Consider the following 22,973-nt stretch of genomic DNA (forward strand, 5'->3'; position numbering starts at 1 on the left):
TTAAGAGCATTGCCTGCACTTCCAAAGGTCCTGAGTTCAATTCCCAGCAACCACATGGTGGCTCACAACCATCTGTAATGAGGTCTGGTGCCCTCTTCTGGCCTGCAGGCACACACAGACAGAATATTGTATACATAATAAATAAATAAAAAAAAATACTCAAAATACACAGCTGTGCAACTCTTTAACTTGGAGATAAGAATTTCATTCATTTATTTACTCAATGTACACTTAATGAACACTATCATGTTCCAGGAACTGTGCTAGGGACAGGAAGATGAACCAAGGGATGTGACCTTGCCCTCCGGAACCTACAACATGATGGAGAACATGGTGTTCTTGGGTGGTGTTCTGAGAATAAGCAGGTGTTAGGGGAGGTGTTAGGGAAGTCTCATCCTGCAGAGCAAACACCCAAGAGGATGTTAGGGGCTGGAGTTCGAGCTGCCAGATCAGATAACAGACCTGAGAACCAGAAACCTCAATGCAGTCATCACAGAAAGTGTCAGGTATATTTGTGCTAAGAGTGTGCAGAGCAAGAACAGAATCAACCAAGGACAAGATCAGCTCAGGGGCTTATCAGGGGCAAGTGAGAAACAAGACCAGGGAAAGCCAGAGAAACCACATCAGAAGCTGACTGCAAAAGGATGGAGCCACAGAAACCAAGTTTAAGGTGTGTTGCTAACAGAGGGGCTAGATAATGTAAGGAACTGGAAGAGAGACATTTTCTAGGGGCAAAGGTAAAAACCAGTATGCAATGGGTTTCAGAAGAAATGGAAAGAGAAGAGAAACAGAAAAAAAAAAACAAAACCAAAAAACGTGCAATTGGAGAGAACTTGCAGCTGTGAAGATGGTGATCCATGGGTCCTCAACACGTTTAGTGACTTCATTAAAGATGCCCAGTAGTTCATCTCAGCACTCAGAAGGCAGAGGCAGGCACATCTCTGTGAGTTTGGGGCCAGCCTTGTCTACGTAATAAATTCCAGGACAGCAGGGCTAAGCAGAGAGACCCTGTCTCAAAAAAGTAAGAGGAGGGGAAAAAAGAAAAGAAGCCCCATGGTAGAAGAATGGCAAGGCCTCAGGATGGAGAAGAGTGATACTGGAGAAAGCTCTGGAGGACACAGGACGGCAAGGAGTCCAGAGCAGGGGCATCCAGCTAGCGAGAGAAGGGTTCGGAGAGGGATGGAGGTGCACACGGAGACTAATGCTGAAGAAAGCAGATGTGAGGACGATGAGAGGCAACAGCAGCGAAACTGGGTGGGTGCACAACAACGGCAAAGAAAGGAAGAAGATTTGGGGGTCCACGCTGGGGAAAGAGTGATGATTCGACCGACTGTATCTATGGGTTCCCAAGGAGAACATTAGTGCTGTCCCTAAGCCTGAGCCGTAGAGATTGAAATAACTGTAAGTCTTTTTTTTTCCTTCAAGACAGGGTTTCTCTGTAGCTTTGGAGCCTGTCCTGGAACTAGCTCTTGTAGACCAGGCTGGCCTCGAACTCACAAAGATCCACCTGCCTGCCTCCCGAGGCCTGGGATTAAAGGCGTGCACCACCACACCCAGCAACTGTCAGTCTTCTATAGAAGCTTCTAGAGAAGAACAAATCCTCCAAGAAGAACCAAGGATACTAATATTCTGCAAGGAGATGCCATTTTAGAAGCCTCAACTGCCGAGCAGGGTTCAAGGGGAAGCAGGGGATCACTCGCAGATGAAAGGGTGGAGATGGAGAAACTAACATTTTAGGCAAATAAATTTGTGTTTTAGTGGGAATCATGTGACTTCAAGATGTTGGAATTCTGGGGTCAGTGGTAGCCCAAGATTGTGTAGAAGTTTTGGTGACATCCTCAGCTAAAGGAGTTTACTTCATGATCCCCCACCATGTCGGTGAGAAAGTTGGGGTCCCAGAAACTCAAAGGTCATCCTTGGGCCTTCATTCCTCAGATGAAAATGGGCCTCTCAGCAAATAAGAACAAGCTGGGGACACTTCTGAAGAGAGCTCAGCCCAGGGGAACTGCCTTCTATTAAGAAGGGCAGAAGCCACCAGAGCATGGACAGGATTAAGAAATTCAGCCCAGGAAGTAGCAGTCACTCACTACAAAGAGCAGGGCCCCACTGGGGCCAGTCACCAAGCCTAAGCTGATACACACCACCCAGACTTGAAAGCCCTGCAGCCTCCTCTGCTGGGTCCACTGTTGCCAGGCATGCGCACCCTCGGCCTCACACTGAAAAGCCTTTTCACTCCTTCTAGCAAATGGCAAGGAAAGCCTCAGCTTCTCTTCAAGTAGTCCCCACATCACAAGGAACTACAGGCTTGGTGCATGGGACCAGGGAGGGACAAATTCCTTCTGTGTGACCTAGAGTTATTTCAAGTTCAGACTAGGAATTGAGACCACAAATGGTCTGATCAAGACCCCTGCCTCTTCCCAGCCACCATTCCAAATGGGGTTCAGGTCTCAGAGTGAATCTCAAAGGGTCAAACACAGCCCTGGCCCTTTGTTAATAATTCCACCCCAGCCTGAGGATATAAGACGTCACCCATCCCAGTCTGCCAAACCCTAAATATTCCCAGCCATAGATGAGACCAGCAGCCCCAGAAACACCTGCACAGACAGACAATCAGTCATCTGAGATTCTAGGTCCCTGCCACTGTTAACTCGGATGTCACCACACCCACAAACACACAGGCGTGCACATACACACACACACACACACACACACACACACACACACACACACACACTCACCTCCTCTGGGCTCCTCGCCATAGAGTCTGCCATTGCATTCACTATTATAACATGCCCTTTTTGTTTGTATTTTTTCTTCTGGCCCCATTATATTGGGGCTTCTTTATTGAATAGATGGTGGAATCTAGCACCCGACACATATAGAAAGAGTTGGTCTGGGATGAGATAGTACTAAACTGAGTTGAACTGAACCAAAATGACAGTGGGGGACACAGGGTAGTAATTTCCCCAGCTCCCAGTCACATTGCCCCCACTCTCCAACAAAGTCCTCATTGCTTCTTATGGAACAGAGCCGGGGCTGGTTCATTGCTGGGCTCAGCCATGACCTGCATGGGCTGGTTGTTCAGGGCAGCCTCTCGCATCTTGTGGTACATGAACTCATTCTGGCGAAACATGCGAAGCTCCATCTCTGTCTGTACCCTCATGGCCTATGGGAGAGATAACAGCACCTAGGGTGACATGTCCCCAAGACATGGTCCTGACATAACTTTGAATAAATGACCTAGTTAGAAAGATTCAGTGGGGGCACCACTGTGGACTGATGGTGTAGCAGCATGCCTAGCATCATAGGGAGAGGGAACTGGACCCTTGAGATGGTAGCTGAAAAGTTGCTTTCAGCAGAGAACACTTCTTCTCCCTGATGCCTGAGGACCTGGATCTCAACCCTGGATTCTGACCTCTGTGCTTGTAGGACCTCAGTGAAGTACTTACCCACAGTGTGTTGGGAAGATTACAGCGGTACAACACACAACAAAGTCTTTGTTCTCCCGCATACCCACTCAGGGAATATTCAGAAAGAGCTAGGTGTTCAGAAGCTCAGGATACCATGGTAAGGAAGACTGACAGAGATAAGCCTTAGATAAGCTTAATATAATAGATATAAAATTAGTCATCTCTGATCTTACCATCAAACCCCTAGGTAAATATAGATGAGTCCTCCCCTCGCTTGGGCCTCTGTTTCCTCGTATGTAATCAAGGGTTCAAGGGTCAAGCATCCTAAGGTCCTTTTTGGTCTAGTTGGCAGCCTAAAGATTTCCATAAAGCAAAGTCCAGATGCACCAGGACTCCCATTTCAAGAGACCTTCAAACAAGACAGTTACTGTCCACCTCCAGGTTTTACCTCCAAGTCCTTGGTAATGGGGTGGGAGGGTCCGTGTGTCACCAGGAGAATTGCGTAGGCTTTGCAGATCATCCCGTGCCCCACTTCAATGTTGCCAGCGTGCCAGTTGGTCAGCCCTGCCCGCATCACAGCCATGCCCAGTTGGGCATTGTTATGGTGATAGAGCTTCCTGCAGAGGCACAGAAAGTAATCATGACCTGTCTTGCCAACCTTCCTTACATCTGCATAGCACAGAACAACCCTAAAGGACTCTGACAGTTATCATTATCAACTGTTACCTAGCGTCACGTGGGAAGAGAGGCTCATTGACAAATCCTCTAAATTAGGTTGGTGATGGGTATGTCTGTGGGCAACAGACCTGCGGATAGCACCATTCCCTGAGAAAGAGACCCTAAACTTTGTAAGAGTGGAGAGGACCAACTGAGAGCAAGCTCGCACGCGTTCATTCATTCCATTCATTCATTCCTCTCTGCTCTTGAGCGTCGGTGCAATGTGACCTCAGTTTCCCTGCAATGGTGGACTGAACTGGAACTAAAGCTAAAATAAACCCCTCCTCCTCTAAGATGATTCGTTGGGGTATTGTGTCACAGCAAGTGGAAATGATACCAAGGCCAGTACTACTGGTCAAGTCCACGTAGTCTTCCCGCTCTTGCTGTGAGGCACCAGCGTCTTGTTGTGGGTTAGTGAAATCCACAGAGCTGACTAGTTCTACACAGTGAAGCGAGGAGAGTTGGGACTATGTCCTGGACCACCAAGTCAAGACTTCATGGACAAAGAGGGTCGCAGTTGAACTGAGTCTGAGCATAGGAAGCTAGATACCATCAGGAGCACCCCCAGAACTCTAGGTACATCAGGAGCACCCCCAGCTCTCTGGAAAGGAGTTCAAGGTGAGAAATATAACTTTAGTGTCCTTCCTGGGGCTGCGCTGTATTTTCCTTCTCCTGGCAGGACTCCTTCCTGCATGCTGGACCATTTACCTGCGTTTTTAAATGCAAGAAAAGTCTTCTTATGACAATTTACTCTTCTGGCCAGAAACACAAATTCCTAAGCTAATGTGAACATAAAGAGACAGCCAGGCAGTAGTGGTGCATGCCTTTAATCCCAGCACTTGGGAGACACAGGCAGGTGGATCTCTGTGAGTTCGAGGCCAGCCTGGTCTACAGAGCTAGTTCCCAGGACAGACTCCAAATCTATACAGAGAAACCCTGTCTCAAAAAAAACAAACAAACAAAAAAAAAAACAGCGCATTACAACTTTTAAAATTTATTATGTGTCTTCTGGCCTGTAGGAATACACGCAGACAGAATATTGTATACATAATAATAAATAAATAAATATTTTTTAAAAATTTATTATGTGTGCATTAGTGTTTTTCCTGCATACATGTCTGTGTGAGGGAGTTGGAGCCTCTGGAACTGGAGTTACAGACAGTTATGAGCTGCCATGTGGGCGTTGGGAATTGAATCCAGGTCCTCTGGAAGGACAAGAGCTCTTAACCATTGAGCCATCTCTCCAATGCAGAGACTTTTTTTCTTTTCTTTTCCTTTTTCTGTTTTTGTTTGTTTGTTTGTTTGTTTTTCAATACAGGGTTTCTCTGTAGTTTTGGAGCTTGTTCTGGAACTCACTCTGTAGACCAGGCTGTCCTCAAATTCACAGAAATTTGCCTGTCTCTGCCTACCAAGTGCTGGGATCAAAGGCATGCACCACCACTGCCCTTATATTATAATTTATAAGTAAGAATGGCCTCTTTCTCTTCACAGAAGAACTGTGAAAACTATACGCATGTATATGTATATATATATATGTGTGTGTGTGTGTATCTGTACACATATTATACTTGCGCATATGTATGTACACACATGCATAAATATGTAAATATATTGCTATGGTTTGGTTAAGTGCCGTGTGTTAAAGGCTTGAACATAGGTTATTAAAAAGAGAATAAAAACTTTCGGAGCATTTAAAAATCAAGCTTCATTTAGGAAAATCCAAAGCAGAAGATGTAGTTCAAATGACAAATAAGAAAGTAAAAATAAATGAACCCACCAGAGATGACAATTAGGCTTCCTCTGAGTGTCAACTCTGATGGTCTAATCATTACTGCTTGGGACACCGTGATAAAAGCCTAATTTGTGAGGAGAAGCCCGACTCTGCTTATGGCCTGCGGCTCTGTATACTGTGACCCTGTCATTGTAGGTGTGGGAGAAGGAGTCAAATGCGTGCCATCTCTTTGGCATCCCTGGGACAGAGGGTTTCCGGGAGGCTAACTCAGGGCCATCACCTACGTGTAGCCATCCACCATCCTCCTGGCATAGTGCGCGGCCTCCTCAAAGGCCTGGAGATAGGAGAGGACCTCTGACACAATGCTTAGCAGACGAAGCACATAGAGGTTGGTGTCGGCGAACACTGGTTCCTGTTTCTCCAGACACTCCCGGCACAGCTTCACAACCTGGAGGGAGACACAGCTTCAGCATCACCACTGTACCAGAGTTCATGTTTAACCGATAGGCGGAACATCAAGAGAATGCTAGACTCACTCTTTGAAAGCCGGAGAAATAGAGGGAAAAAAGCAAGGTTTGTGATTTGAGCTAACAAAATGGTCTTCCTGGCTAAGCCATTGGCATGGGAAAGGGTAGGGCTGAACATAAAGATGGTACAGCAAAGGGAGGAAGTTTGTCCATTCAAAGTCAATACGCAGGAGAGCTGCAGAAACTACATATGCATGTATGTGTGCATGTCTATACATAAACTAAACTTGTGTATACAGATGTACCTATACACATGTATAGATATATACAACGTAAATACATTGATAAGGTTTGGGTAAGTGCCCACTCCTAAGGCCTATGTGTTCAAGGCTTAGTCATCAGCATGTGGTGTTTTTGGGAGATAGAAGAGAAAAAGGAAGAAGCCAGAGGAATGGAGCCCATGGTACCCCACTACTTACTCTGGTTCCTAACACAAGCCTTTGCCACACTTTCCTTACCAAACATAAAACTTCGTTTTCCTGGCTTCTTCTCACCTGACAGAACTCAGGGTCACCCTAGCAAGGGTTCATACATGTGCAATGAATGGCTCAGTAAAGGAGAAGGAGGAAAAGAAGGGACATGAAGCCAACACAAAGTGAAATTAGTCACCGTATTAGCACAGCCTAGTGATGTCCACACCAGGCTCATTCAAGCTGCAAAATGAGCTTGGGGGAAAGTCACTGATTCATGGTGTCTCTGCTCTAGTTCAGAATGGACAGATAGATCCCTGTTGTGGGAGAATTGTTTGAACAACCATCTCACTGTCCTAGTAAAGCCACCTTGAATCAAAGGACCGAGTCAGCAATTCACTGACTGAGATTAGCCATAGAGTTCTTGAAGGACTGAGGAGATCTGCTAGAGAGAACAGAAAGAGAGAAGGGAGGATTTCCAGGAGAGGTGCTTCATAAAAAAACGTGGAGGGAGGGCCAGCTGTCTTTGGATGTATCAGATCTTTATCTCAACTTCTGACTCTCAAGTTCTTATTATACTGGAACAATTTAGTTACTCAGATCCCAGCTTAGAGGGTGAGACACAGGACTGACTTCCAACAAGCTGTTGAGATTAATTCAAAGCAACTTCTCAGGTATGGAGGTATATGCCTGTGATTCCCATACTCAAGAGGATAGAGAATTCAAGGTTAGCCTACATTACATACCAAGGCCTTGTCTCCAAAAACTAATGCAGCAATATTGCTGCAGACCACTTGGCTGCGCACTGAAAGCCCACGGAAGCTACGAGACGTTGATGCCTAGATCCTTCTAGCAGAGATTTTAGAGAACTTGTCCTGGTTTGAGGAGAGGCATGAGGTGTTTACCTAGGTGATTATAGTATAGAGCCAGATGAGAGCCTATGGGGCTCTAGGAGACAAAGCTGAATGCCCAGTGGGCTGTGACAGGTTGTAAGACGTATGTTCAGTGATGGGAAAGCAAGCAGGCCACTCTCAGTGTCCCCCCAAGGCCATTGTCATTCTTCCAATTCTATCACAGGCCCTCCTCTAGCCCCTAACACATGGATCCAGCAACACTAGCTCTCCTTGGACAGATCTCATTGGGTTGAGCAGTCACTAAAAATACTTCCTTAATGGGTGCTAAGATGGAAAGGCACAGGATAGAAACAGCTTTCCAGGAAACACACCCTGTTCATGAGTCTCGTCTTTCTGTTTACACACCTCCCTAACTCTCCACCCTCTTCCCCATCACTATCCCCCATTAAAAGTGCTCTTACCTCATGATACAAACCCTCAGAGCGAGCCTTGTCTATTTTTTCCAGAGTATCCTTTGAGAACTGTACCATCTCCTTCACCACTTCTGGGGAGGGCTGCAAAGAGAGGGACATGCAGTCTGAGATCACCTCATGAGGCAGCCCATTTTCTCTCAGAGCACCTGAAGGCTAGGAGTGCAGTTCCATGGTAGAGCACTTGCCTTACATGCGTAAGGACCAAAGTTCCATCCCACTACCACCAAAAGAGAAACGAAATAAACTGGCTTACAGTGTCTGCCATCTTTAATGTTCACGTTAATGTACGATCAGAGCCATCCACACTCTGAATGCCTCATTCCATAAGTACATAAAGACCTCTGTAGCTTCTCCAATTGCTTCTTCTGACTTCTTTTTCTCGTTTCTTAATTTAAAGGTTTTTGGTTGTGGAGGATTTCACACACGAGCACTGTATTCATATCATTTCCACCCTTCGCCCGACTTTGATCCCTCCCATGTTTCCCACTCTTTCTCAGTATTGCTCACAAGTGTTTAGGGAGAACCACTTGGCTTGAATCACTTACCAGGAAGCTCATCCCTGGGGAAAGCTGATTCTCCCTCTCCACAGCCACTGACTGACTCTGGGGACAGGGCCTTACAAGAGTTGCCCTGTCTACACTGGCATAGTGACTATTGTCTTTATGCAGGTCTTGCTTAGGCAACCACATTGTTGAGATTTCGTGGGTCCAGCTCCCCTGTCACATCTAGAAGATACTCTCTCACACCAGGCATCCTGGTTCTCTGGCTCTTACAACTTTTCTGCTCCCCTTTCTGTAATTTTCCTTGAGCCTTGGGTGTAGGGACTGCACTGCAGGTGTATCGGTTGGGGTTGGTCACCCCATGGTCACTTATCCTCTGCTTTTTGACCAGTTGTGGACCACTGTCATAGATTCTGTCTGCATGAAAAGAACTTTCTTTGACAAGGAGTGAGAACTACACTTACCTGAATAGAAGGATCAGTATTTAGAGTACACTTAGAAATTATATTACTTTATTTTTTCTTTTTTAAATTTATTTATTTATTAAAGATTTCTGCCACCTCCCCGCAACTGCCTCCCATTTCCCTCCCCCTCCCCCCATCAAGTCCCCCTTCCCTGATCAAGTCCCCCTCCCTCATCAGCCCAAAGAGCAATCAGGAAATTATATTACTTTAGGCAAGTAGGTTTTCCTCTGAGGTCCACAACCTCTCCAGTCATGGGTAGTTGGCTAGATTTACAGTGCCAGGCATAAATTCCTTCCTAGTGACCGGGCCTTAAGTCCAGTTAGGCCCGATCTGCTGTTTACTGCCTAAATAAAGTCGGCCCTAATGCACCGTTGAGGATACCTTGCTGGGCCAGTCATTGTCGTTTGTAGGCTTCACACGTGGACAGAACTGCCAGCTGTTTCTCCCTCTCCGCAGACTGCATAGCACCTTCCGATACTATGAGAGCTGGTCCTCAGGAATGAGGGTTCAGCTCAACCCCTCCAAATCCTGTGTCTGAAGTCTGTGATGACTTCCGTAATAGGGCCTAACCTTCACGTGCTGGGAGACAACCGAGGGCAATGGCAGTAGCCTATATTGTTTTGGGAGTCTGCTGGACATCCCTGACCAACTCAAAGGGGGCTTTTGTTAGACAGTCTACAGTTTTTTGGGGGAAGCATTATCCCTCAAAATTGCATAACTCCATTTAAACTACACACACACACACACACACACACACACACACACATACACACACACACACAGAGAGAGAGAGAGAGAGAGAGAGAGAGAGAGAGAGAGAGAGAATATTTTAAATTTGGATTGTTAAAGTCTTATGCAACCTGAGCTATACCTGTTTTTTCTTTTCTATTAAGTGTGTGTGCATGTGTCTACATGAGGTATGCCATGTGTGTGCATGTGTGTGATCTAGAGATCAGAAGAGGGCATTGGATTCCAAGGAACTGGTGTCACAGGCAATTGTGAGCTGCCCAACAGGGGTGCTAAGAATGAAATTCAGGTCTTCTGGAAGAGCATCAAGCTCTCTTACCCACTTAACCATCTCTCCAGCTCCCTCTTCACACTTTGGTGACTAAGGTTCAGAATCTTGCTATTTCAGTCCTTGGAAGTCTGGCTCCCTGCTGGGCTTTTGGACACAAGAGAACTTGACATTGACTCCACTTGTGTTTCCTCTAGAATTTTGCACTGGGATCTTGTTGTCTAAAATTCTTTGCTTCAAGACAACCACATAGTCTCTCTATAGTGCAGAGCATTGTGCACGAATACTAGCAGTGTGCAAGCCCCACAGTACAATACCTTTGGTTCTATGAAAAAGAGATTGTTTCCATAAAAAACAAACAAAAAACTTGTCATCCTTGGCTGCAGCTACTTTATCTCCTTCACTACCCCTAGGCTTAATGGACCTTCATTATAGGGTCACAGCTTTCTTCTGTTTCTTTCTGCATGGGTACTAACATGGCTTGTCTGTCAAAATGTGCATGCATGTCCCTTTAATTTTTGTAGCAAGGTAAATAGACATGATGTTATGAATTGAATGCCACCCTCTCAAAATTCATACACTGAAGTCATAAGCCCCAAGATCTCAGAATGCAGCCTTATTTGGAAGCAGCAGCTTTGCAGATTCGTTTGCCTAAGATGAGGTCATGCTGAATGAAGTAGGGCGAATCCCTAACCCCACACAACTGGTAACCTTATAAAAAGATGACCAACAAGCAAAAGAGAAGATGTAAAGAGTCCCTGGGAGAGATAACTTTCTACAAGAACAGGAGAAACATCTAGAATAGATCTTTCCCTCATACCCTGTCAGTGCCTAGATTGTGGGCCTCTGGCTTTCATATCTGTAAGACTGGTCAGGTCACACTGAGGTTTACACTGCCCAGTTTGGGGCAGCGGAATAGCAACTCTAGCAATCTGAGATGTGTACACGGCATCTTTGGACCCCTTAACTCTTCATGCATTTGAATGGTTTAGGCCATTTCTTCTATTCTTATGTTTCCCAATGTGTATTGATTTGAGGGTTTTTTTCCAGTAGTTTATTGTTACTAAAAGTACCACCACAGTCTATCCATATCCATGTATCTTATAGCAAATGTGTAAGCATCTCTTCTGGGTAGGTTCTTAGAAGTAGAACTTTTTGGTGAAATGTCTATATGATATACTAAAAAAAAAATACAAGTAAGTTGTTGGCCAGAAAATTGTGTAAACAGCCCAGGGACGAAAGGGAGAGCTACGCTGGGGTGGCAAGTGCTCAGGGTGGGGTGGGGGTGTTTTAGGAACATTAATGAACACATATACCACTAGTAATGGAGCCATGAGATAGATCATATGACCAGCACCCAGGAATTCACCCAATACCTCTGCTCTGACCAGAAACACATTTCCTCTTCCACACAGCACTCAGAGGGGGAGTTTAGAAGTCCGTGTATGTGTATCCCACAGACACTAGTGGAGTGCCAGTTATACAGAAGCATCCAAGTAACCCCTTGCGTCCTTCTATAGAGACCCCCTCACTGGGGAAGGGAAGAAGCCATGAAGACACTTTTCCCCACTCTGACCTGGTAGCCAGTCATTTTATGCCCTGAGCTTTCCCCACTTGTTCATCCAATCAGATGTAGAAAACTGCCTGAGCCTTCTGACAGTTTTCTCAGCAGTGAGAACGGTATCCCCACGCCTGTGCTGACCCACATTCTACCCTGTGTGCTCCAAGGGAGGACATGGATGGGCAGTCACTGGCGCCCTCTCTGGTTTCTCTTTCTTGCTTATACTGTTTGTAAGTGTCTAAATATTTCTCTCTCATTTCACTGGACACTCTGTCCCCTGGCAGCTCAGCTCTCTCCCAGCTCAGCTGAGTTCCTGGCATCCACTTGGCAAGTCTGCCCCAGTTCCATAGCACCCATCTCTACAGAACTGGGAAAACCATATTCAAATAAATCCCTTTGCCTATTGAACTTTGGTCTCTGAGGTCTCCCACATTGCTTAACCTGCACAAGGGCAGGGTGGGGAGCTGATTCCTGCTGACTGCCTATGTGCCAGCCCTTTTATACAAGTCTTCTTGTCCAATGTTCATAATAAAAAATGTTCAAAATAATAATAAGGTCTTTGCTCTCCTTTCCCAGAGAAGACTGACTTCTTAAAAAGTTCCCCATGTCTGCTGGGACCTGCCTGCCCTGCCCTGTGCTCCATCCTCTGTCACCTCCTCAAGGCCATAACCCCCACCCTTGCCCAGCTCCTGGGAAGGTGACCTCGGACTCTGAAGCACAGCTGTGTGTACCTTGGGGTCTTCCTTCACTGCCTGGAAGAGGTCGTCCTTCAGCCCTTTCTGGCAGTGCTCACAGGAGCAGTCAAAGTAGTACTGCTTCTTCAGCTGCTGTCTGCGCTCCTCGCTGAGGTGGAGGAAGTCGATGTAGGACACGGTGAGCTCCTCACCTTCGGAGATCTTTCCCAGGGCCCGGAGCTCAATTCTGGAACAGGATGAAAGGGATGCTGATGAGCATTTCCCAGGGCTTCCAGGATCCCAGCAACAAAGACAGCAGCTTCCAGTAAGGCTCTGAGAGAACACCCATTCCCTCCCGAAAGCTCATAACCAGGTCATCGGACTCATTCGATCACATCTGCTCCACTCAGTCAACTTTTCTGGAATTGGTTCACATAGAAAACCCATAAAGGACTAGGCTTGCTCTCAAAGCCCTACACAGAGTCTATGCCCACAGTTTCATACACTCAGCTACTAAGCGGTAACAGGATGGGAATAATTGAAAAGAGAAAACATGCGGAGATCTAAACATCTCTTTCTTAGTTTGGATACTACATCCTCTGTAAGAGGACATGCTGAGCTGCCACCACCTCGGCACCTTGTACTTTATGCTCCTGTTCCATGGTTTAGGCCTACATTATACAGGGAATTTATGCTCACTGGAGACCACCAAAGGAATCTGAGTATAAAAAGCCTGGGGCTGTTAGCCTGGTTCACTTTTTTTTATTGTTATTTTGTTTTATTTTGTTTTTTGAGACAGGTATCTCTATAGCTTTGAAGCCTATCCTGGAACTAGCTCTCGTAGACAGGACTGGCTGCCTCTGCCTCCTGAGTGCTGGGATTAAAGGCATGGGCCTCCACCACTTGGCTTGGTTCACTTTTGTGTGTGCTGGAAGGTGGTGCTAGCTGGTTGTTAGCAACAGTATTTTTTTTTTCTTTTTGATACAGGTTTTCTCTGTGCATCTGCCCTGGCTATCCTGGGATTCACTCTGTAGACCAGGTTGGCCTCAAATAACAACAGTATTTGTTGTTACTCAGTTACTCAGAAAACTACCCATCTTATTGTGTAATAACACAGAAGGTGCTGAAGTTAAAAGAGCCCTGAACAACTGACATCCATCCAGCTAAGTCAGCACAGTGCCTCTCAGTCACGCACTTTGGACCACGAAGTCAGACTGTAAGAAGAGGAGGAGGAGGAAAAGATGGTGGTGGTGGAGATGGTGGAGAAGGAGGAGGAGAAGATGGAGGAGGAGAAGTAGCAGTGGCAAGGCTTGTAAGCTCGGGTCTCGACTGTGTTCCTGAAGTCTCACTGCTGGGCAGGAATTCTTGGTCACCACCTCCCAGAAAGAGTGCCAGGCACCATGAGAAAAGCAAGATCCCAGCACCCCAGAGAGATTCAGAGGCACCCCCTTCCATGTCTTCTGAGAAGATAAACAGAGAAGTAACTGCTGAGGGGCAGGGACAGGCAGGCCCAGATATCTGTGGTGACTACTTAAGGTTCCCAAAGCCTTCCCCATAAATGGAGGACATGTGATAATGTAGGTGGCTGGGTGGGAGTGTAGCTCAGAAGAAGAGTGCTCGCTAAGCACGCATGAACCCTGAGTTGGCTCCCAGCACTAAAGTCAGGGGGAGAGAGAGACAGAGAGAATGAATGTGTATGAAAACAACGGAATGGAGCCTTGGAAAACCTGAATGCCGCTCTCCTCTCGCTCCTTTGTTCCCTTTGAAAGGGGCAGGAAGAAAGGGTAGGGGCACTATTCATACTCTGTCCTATAAGAGACAGTTAAACTCCATGTTGTTGAAAGGAGTCTGCATGCATATATTACTGATAACACTAGTTCTTTTGTTCCGAGGTAACCGCTATCTATACACGCAGCCAAGATGCCCACTTAGCAGTAACGCGATCAACACTGGCACACTAACTAGACCCAGTATGTCATAAAGTGCCTTGGCCCAAACATCCACCAGATGAGGTCAGAGTGCAGGGAATGATAAGCAGAGAGGCCCAGATGCTGTCAGAGACTTGACTGACTGCTGCCCTGAGGGCAGACTGAGCTCCTCCAGAGGGACTGCCTGCCTGTGCGTCTCCCACCCACACTATACTCTCCTGGCAGAGGTCACGGCTGAAGATGCAGTCTGCTGCCTTGGCAGACCATTGGTTGTGTGGACAGACCACAGTTTAAATGTTAATTCCTCGTGGTGCCAGGCAGCCCGAGCTCTAGCATTCCAGGAACACTTTCCCGCATCGTTCCCTAAGAGCTGTAACTAAAGTGATGGGAGACCACGTGACCCTCATGGCTCTGCTGAAAATCCTGGTGTTTCCAAGCCGTAGAGGCCTCTCATCACAAAAAAAAAAGAGTGCTGATATGAGAAATGTAAGTTTTTCCCCTCAAGATCCCAGAGTGCTAGGGGGATAAAGCCAAGACTAGAATTCAGGAACCCTCTGTGCACTTCAGACCCAGCTACCTCCTGGGTCTTTCAGACTGACAGCTGCCTCCTGGGTCTGTGACACATGGGCAAGGGCCTTGTTTTTAGGGCTCCACTAATATCCTAAGATGTGGTAATTCAGTCACTCTTGGGCCAGAGAGGAGAGCGGATGACTGGTGCCCTAGTAAAACAGGACGGCAAACTAGAAACCTTCTTCTGCTGAGTAATATATCCCCAGTCTTCTTATTCTGTGTTTTGGGCATGACATGTCTGAGGGACTATGTGTTCCCCACTAGACCCTTTTACAGAGCTGGCCACCATAGCGGCGTAACATGATCCAGTGTGGTTCAGGGGTAGATTGGTCTGGACTTTCAGAAACTGATTCCCAGGCAAGACCTCGGGTATCTCAGACTAGAAACAGTGTGGAGTGAAGAAGGTCAAAGGCACAGTGGGCATGGCGGTGCAGGATGCCATCCCAGCCCTCGGGAAGAGCATGAGTTTGAGGCCATCCTGGGCTACCCAGGAAGCTGGGGCCAGCCTGGATTATGCAGCAAGACCCTGTATCAAGAAAGAAAAAAAAGGAGAGGTGTTGGGGACAGGGAAGAAAAGGAAGAGGAGAAAAAGAAGGAAGACAAGAAGAAGAAGGGAGAAAAGGAGGAGGAAGGCACAGGAAGGGAGGAAAAAGAAAGTTTCCAAAAATGAATTAACTTTATGCCACTTGAATATGACAATATGCCTATAGTCTCAGCTACTCCAAAGACAGAGGCAGGAAGTTCAAGGCCTGCCGGAATGACAGAATTCAAGTCAAGACTTGGGTAGATTAGTGATGGATGGTTTTGATAAAAAAAAATAGAGATGGGGCTGGGGATATATCTCAGGAGGAAACTGATTGTCTAACAGCTAGGTCTTTGGTTCAATCCCTTGGACTGGAAAAGAATAAAAGAAAGAGTAGAGGTGAGAGAGGGAAAGGAGGGGATACATAGATTCCCCAGGCTATTTTACACTTCAGATGCTTCTCAATACATAGCAGGGTATGCCCCCAATAAATCCATGATAGGCTGAAAGTATTATAAGCATGTATTTAATAATCTAATGTTCTTAGCTTTGCCTGCCTTAACTGTGCTCAGAACACATCCAACAGGCCATAGTTAGGAAAATCAACTAGCACACGGTGTTTTATGATGAAGGGATGAACGTCTCCCATAGTTTGCTTATCGCTATACTGAAGGTGAGAAACATCATAGTTATATCCTTATGTGTTTGTTATCACTGTTAAACATAAAAGCTGTTAAGTCAAACTGTCTTATGTTAGGAACTATCTATATTCAGAATCATAAATTGAGAAATGGAGAGTGGCTAAAACAATCACAGCAGGAGCCAAAAACTGAAAACTTAGCCGGGCTCTTTCCTCCACCCAGCTTCCTCAGGAAAGTCTAATTCACCCTGAGCTGCAAACCCCTTCCATCTCCAATACCCTACAGTTTTATAGAGGAGCTAACCTAACTGCAAGCCAACAACTCATCCAAGTGCTTCTTGCAGACATTAGGAACACAGCCAGAGCCAAGGAGGCTTAGAATCAGGGAGATCCTGAGAGTTGATTTTGTTGTTGTTTATGTTGCTATTTTTTGTTTTGTTTGTTTTGAAACAAGGTCTTATGTAGCCCAGGCTGCCTCAAGCTCATTTTGTACCCAAGGATGACTTGGAACTCCTGATTCCCCTGCCTTAATACCCAAGTGCTCAATTACCTGCTTTTGACCTTCACACTACCAGACCTGGACACAGTGAGAGCTGCCCAAAGTCACAAGCAGTACACACAGACACAGATGAACCAACCACACCTGCCTCTCACATCAAAGCTCAAACTTTGGAATACAAAATTCTGTTTAAATCCAGAGACTGCTTGAAGGGTTTTTAAACCCAGCCCAAGCAAAAGACCTATGTGATCATCATTTTTAAAAAAGATCCAGGGGACATGGAATTTGAGATAGCCTAAATTTGTGTTTCCAGGCCATGGACACTCAAAATAGCTCCAGAATAAGCTATTTCTTGTTCCTTTTAAGAGGAGAGCTATGGTTTTTATTGAATCAATAATTATGGTGCCACAACATAAGATTCTAGAATGATCCACTTTTTACCAGAGGAATCACCTGAATGAAAGCCTGGTACAGGCATGGATCCATTGAATCCAAACCATCTGCTATTGCTTCTGATGAACCAACCTGCATCCATCTTAGGCTTAAAAGCCATAGTATAGTAAAAACAAACTAGGTTCATTCCCTGCTTTTGATTAAATCTGTTTCTCAAGGATTGGGCTATGATTCACTGGTCACCCTAACTATAAATGGTTCTGTACTGCCTGTTCCAGGAAACAGCAACCATGGTTTTGTTTCAAATATTTATTTATTTATTTATTATATATACAGTCCTGCCTGTATGTATGCCTACAGGCCAGAAGCAGGCACCAGATCTCATTATAGATGGTTGTGAGTCACCATGTGGTTGCTGAGAATTGAACACGGGACCTTTGGAAGAGCAGTCAGTGCTCTTAACCTCTGAGCCATCTCTCCAGCTCCACGCCTTTGTTTCAAACAGTTGTAACGACCATCTTGTAACTCTATCTTTGTTTCAAAAGGTTGTTATAACTATTTATAGTCATGACTACCTTACTCTGATTACCTTGTCACAACCGCCTTACAATCATGTCTTGGTTTTAAAAGGTTGTTAGGATCAACTTATTATGTTTACATTCTGCTCCTGTAACCCTGCATGTTTTCTCCCACTTGGAAATCCCCTGAGTATAAACAAGCCTTGTCTTTCTCACATCCAATACTGGTCTCCCAAATCCTGTCTTAGGGGAGGCAGACAGCCTGTGCACACAAATATAAAAGCTTGTTTTAACAAATTGCTTGGGGGAGAAGGGTGGGAGGAGGGGGAGGGAAATGGGAGGATGGGAGGAGGTGGAAACTTGTTTTTTTTTTTTCTTCCTTTTCTCAATTAAAAAAAAAGAGGTCATGAAGAAAAAAAAAGAAGGATATATTATATGAAAAAAAATTAATTTGGTCATGGTGGTTTTGGTCAGTGGTCTTTATTCTCAAAGCTCTGGGATTACCAACTTCGTCAGATCAATTGTTCGTGAGTTCTTAGATGGATGTGGGGGTGGTGTGGATTCTGGACCTCACTTGATTTGGTAAGCTATCCGTTTTGTTTACTTTGAGCTGGTTAACAAGGATTCTACTTTGTTTTTGTTTTTTTGTTTGCTTCCTTTGTTTTGTTTGTTTGTTTTTTGAAACAGGGCTTCTGTGTGAAGCTTTGGAGCCTATCCTGGCACTCACTCTGTAGATCAGGCTGGACTCAAACTCACATTGATCCATGTGCCTCCAAAGTGCTGGGATTAAAGGTGTGTGTCACCACCACCAGACTAAGAATCCTACTTTGAAAGACCAGTTTTTGGTCTGCTTTCTAAGTATTTGATTAAAGTATCTAGTTTGTTTGCTTGCTTTGAAAGTCTTAGCTTTTGGTTTTGTCTGTTTGCTTGCTTGCATTTGGATCTCTGCAGCATTTTGGATGCTGACTCTTTTGCTGGTTTTCAGTATTTTGTTCTCTTTTGAAATCTCAAAGGCATTCTGGGTTTTGTTTTGTTAGACTTGTTTTCATTGGCTTTGAAATGTTTTGATTTATTATTTTTCGGCCTTTGTCTCCCGACACTCCTCAAATTTACAGTTCTGAGTTTCTTTGCTGTTTCTCCTGTAACCTTTACCAAGATTTAGCTAAGGAATTTTATGAACACTTAACCGATAAAGATGCCACAGACATGAGGTACTTGTTCCCTCCCCCAAAACTGGTGATATCAAAGGTCATGCCCTAGGGTGCACAATAACCTATGAGTGCCCTTTCCTGAGTTGAAGGACCCAAGAACTGTCTTGGCTCACCCAGGAAGACACATAATGAAGGACTGGCCACCCAGTCTTGAGCCCCTCATTTTTCTGGAAACATGTGGTATCCTGAGACCCAGTGGGATAGGGTCTCAGGGTAAGTACTGAGGAAGTCAATTTCAAAAGCAGCAAGACTGACCCAAAACACATATTATCTACCTAGCATGGACAGGCAAATTTTAAGGAGAAAAACAACGTGTGTGTGTGTGTGTGTGTGTGTGTGTGTGTGTGTGTGTGTAAAACTATGGGGAACAAGATTTCCATTTTTGGAGGAAATGTTTACTGCCAGGTACTGTAGTTTTGTATGTTTCATTACTAACTTGCCACTGTTTGGAAAATGGGGAGTGCTGAAGGTAACCTACACATTTGTGTCTTAGTTACTGTTCTATTGCTGTGAAGAGGTCCATGACCAAGGCAACATGTAAAGTAGACATTTGGTTGGGAGCTTGCTTCGAGTTTCAGAAGCAGAGTGCATGGTGGCAGGCAGGCATGATGGCTGGAGCAGTAGCTAAGAACTCACATCTGATCCACAAATTGCAGGCAAAGAGAGACAAAAACTGGGCCTGGAATGGGCTTTTGAAGCCTCAAAGCCTACCCCCACGCCACACCCCCTCAAACAAGGCCACACCTCTTTCAAGTAGTTCTGTGAACTGGGACCCAAACATTCTAATATGTGGCTAGTGGGGGCCACTCTCATTCAAAAACATTCAAACACTAATTTACTACTTCTAAAGTGGTTTATTTTGCATGCTTGACGAAGTCCTAGGCAATTAAGTTTAAAAAAAAAATCAGTCATTCTGCTTTCACTAACACAAAATATTTGTCGAAAAATAACATTGGTAATTCATAATAAAGAATGTCTTCAAAAACTCCACATGTGAGTTAAAATAGATGCTAAAATTAAACATTGTTTTAGATTTTCTATCAAAACCAAGGGTCTATTCTAGAGTAGATGTCTGCTCTCCTCTTTCCCTTCTTGCCTTCTTGTCTCCTGCCTGTCTTATACTTCTCCCCACCCCCACCCCCAGAGCAGCTTTTTCCTCTTAATTTTCATGCTCACTGATAAGTGCCTTTACTATACAAACCAGTCCTAACATTCCTGTTAGCCTTAAAGACAAAAATCTCGGTTTACCCTTGGTCAGGGTCCCTATAACTGAAGGGAACTCCCGGGGCGTCAGATGATCAACTGAAGCTCTGTCTGGTCTCCTTAGCATCCAGCATTCCTGGGGTCAAGCATCCTGATGAGTCTCCCTGTCTGTTAAACACGGGTTCTGTTGTTCTAACAAGAAACCCACTAAATGTTCCTAGACTCACCACTGCTCTGCTCCTGGGTCAGGTGTAGTAACACATGGATTTCTGGGGAATGCCTTCATACAGCCTGATTCCCTTCATAGCAGGGCTGGCAGATAGAAGGATGGTCCAGAGGCACTCATATCTCTGTCTGACTGTCAGACTGCTGAAGAGTGGACCTGAAGGGATGGGAGTTTCTCTGGGGAGGGAGCAGGCCACAAAGGGAACTTGTCTCTCTGAAAGAGATTTCATGCAGTTCTAACAACGTACAGGATGAGACTAAAAACCAGATGACCAGGGCAGAGCCACACCTTTTCCAGGACTACTTGGATGCGTGTATTCCTGTCCCTCTCGTTAAACTTTGATCTTCACGACCTTAAAGATGGACTCGAGGCATTTGTGTGATCTCTTTGTTCTCCTCTCCCCAACTTCCCAATGGGACCTGAATGAAATAAATCCTTTTCCAGTTTCTTTTAATTGGCGTCTAGTGGTAGGGTGGCCAGACCTGACTGGGCACAAGCTATGACCTCCAAGTCACCTGCTAGAAAGCAGTCTGGGACACAATAAAAACAAAACAAAAACACTAGTCCCTCAGATTTTTAAAAGAGGGAGAGAGAACATTAAGACTACATGACTTGATCTCTTGTATTACTAAGTCTTTCTCACATCGTTGAGGAAATAAACTTTTTTTTTCTAAATTGGGAGCATCTGCTGTCAGGTAATTGTGCCGTGAATCTATCTATGATAATTATTTTTGTATATTTTTGTTGTCCTCATGTGATATTTGTGTCAAAAAATTTTTAACAGATTGTGGACACTTCACATCTCTTTTTGAATTCATTATTGTTATATGCTAAAATTTTTTTGGCATGACCAATTAAAGCTCAAGTATCTATTAAATTGAAATATTATGATCATATATTAAGGCCTCATAAATATATACTATTTATAAATATGAATACTCTAAACATCTTACAATCTATTAAAATGATATTTTTAGGGATATTAAATGTTTCCTAAACCTTTACTGATATGTACATAGATTTTTTATAAGGATTTCCTTCCAAAATAGATTCCAAATCTATATACCTAAAATATACATACATTTTTATCCCACTCATATAATTTGTAACATAAAGTTCATATGATTTCTTCAAAATATTTTTAAAGAATTGTTAAATGTAATTTTTTATTACAGTTGGACTATATATAAATTACTAAGCATATGTTTACTAAAGATCTCTATGCTGCTTCCTTTTCATAATGAGAGTTATAGAAAATATAATCCCAACAAGCAGTATTGCTGAAAATCTTGGTTTATTAAACTATATCTTGTGTATGGTTACTTATATAGACTATTTGTCTCTACACGGCTATGACTGCCTTATTTTTACATAATGTACTTACTGCCACGCTGGCTTATAAGTACATGCGCAGATAAACTAACGTTGTTAACTTGGCTGAGGTTCATTTTGGCTCATAGTCAAACTAAATCTTAAGAAACAGAATAATGATAAAAGACAAAATGTGTATTTAATCAAAATGACCACATAGGTAAAAGAAACAAAGATGACAAACGGCCCTAAATCTTTCTTTGGGACAATTAGCATGAATTTTTAAATTTAAAAAAAAAATTTAAATCTGGGCAGGAGAGATGACTCAGCAGTGAAAGAGTACTGGTTGCTTTTCCAGAGGACCTGGGTTCAACACCCCACACTCACGTGGCTGGTCAAGACTCTCTATAACCCCAGTCCTAGGATCTGCTGCCCTCACCTGTACTCCGTGGGCACTGTCTGCACATGGCGCATAGACACACACACACGCAAAACATCCATATACATAAAAATAATAAATAAATAAAAACTTTAAATCTGCGTTTTAGACTACGTAATCAAACAAATAAAACCATACTAATCTGTCCAAGACATTATCTCTTTGATCCTAATCCCAATTCAGGTTCTGCTTCATGGTTCCTACTGCTCAAATATATAAATTAATTTAGAATATGCTTTTTTTTCCTAGTAAACAATTGACTTCCCTTGAGATATTAAACTCTTCATTCCAAAGATTAAGAGGACAACTTATGTCTATGCTTTTAGATATTTTTATATGTGTGTCTGTATTTACATGTATATATGAATACAACCATATTTTTGACCATCACCGACTCTTTAAAAGCAAATTCATAAACAAGTAGATTTTTCAAGATCCTTATTTTAGCGAGGTCTATGAAAGGAAAAAAAAATCCTTAAATTTTTTTTATTTAAAAACCTACTTTAGGGCAGGAGAGATGGCTCAAAGGTTAAGAGCACTCACTGACTGCTCTTCCAGAGGTCCTGAGTTCAATTCCCAGCAACCACATGGTGGCTCACACTCTGTAGTGAGATCTGGCGCCCTCTTCTGGCAGTCATGCATGCATTCAGAACACTGTATACATAATAAATAAACAAACCTTTTAAAAAATGCTACTTTATGATTTATTCAGACCTCCAAGAGTTTACAGATGGCCTTAGTGTATTACATCATAATGACTTGTTTAATAAATTACTCATCTCTGTTTTTTAGTTTAAAAAATAATAATGAAGTTATAAATGCCAAGCTTTCCCCTGGTCTAGATGCCATATCCTTCCAGTGCCCATAAACGCTAATGAAAAGTAAATACTTGTTCTAACAAAAAACATTTCAAGCTGCATTTATAAGAACTTGATTTTTATTAATTTAAATTTGGTTAAGAAAACAGTCAATGTACTTTCTCTGTGTTTGTAACTTTTAGATATCTAAGATTTCATGTTTTCTGTGTTTTACATGCAGCCTTCTGAGCGTTCATTTAAAATTCCCTCACAAAGACTGTTTCCTAGGTTCTGTAATAATAGTAATGTTAAGATTAAAGCATGCTGGAGAAGGTTGTTTTAAAATATAGTTGTGACTTAGCTAGAAACAGTGTGAAG

At 44.0% G+C, this 22,973-nt stretch overlaps 1 protein-coding gene across 1 annotated transcript in view; it reads right to left on the minus strand.

Moving 5' to 3' along the window:
* Positions 1–2,795: 2,795 nt before the first annotated feature.
* The window catches only part of Smyd1 (SET and MYND domain containing 1), a 49,802-nt gene continuing 29,624 nt past the window's right edge, over positions 2,796–22,973 (minus strand). The window contains exons 6-10 of the mRNA XM_041640469.1: positions 12,395–12,584; positions 8,112–8,204; positions 6,144–6,307; positions 3,859–4,027; positions 2,796–3,166 (exon numbers count right to left, since the gene is read on the minus strand). Of these exons, the coding sequence (XP_041496403.1) occupies positions 3,008–3,166; positions 3,859–4,027; positions 6,144–6,307; positions 8,112–8,204; positions 12,395–12,584 (775 nt within the window). The 3' untranslated portion in view covers positions 2,796–3,007. The remainder of the gene's footprint in view (positions 3,167–3,858; positions 4,028–6,143; positions 6,308–8,111; positions 8,205–12,394; positions 12,585–22,973) is intronic.

Source organism: Microtus oregoni, unplaced genomic scaffold (genome assembly GCF_018167655.1).
Source record: "Microtus oregoni isolate MIOR12 unplaced genomic scaffold, Mior012 000002F_ref0000024, whole genome shotgun sequence".
Lineage (NCBI taxonomy): Eukaryota > Metazoa > Chordata > Mammalia > Rodentia > Cricetidae > Microtus > Microtus oregoni.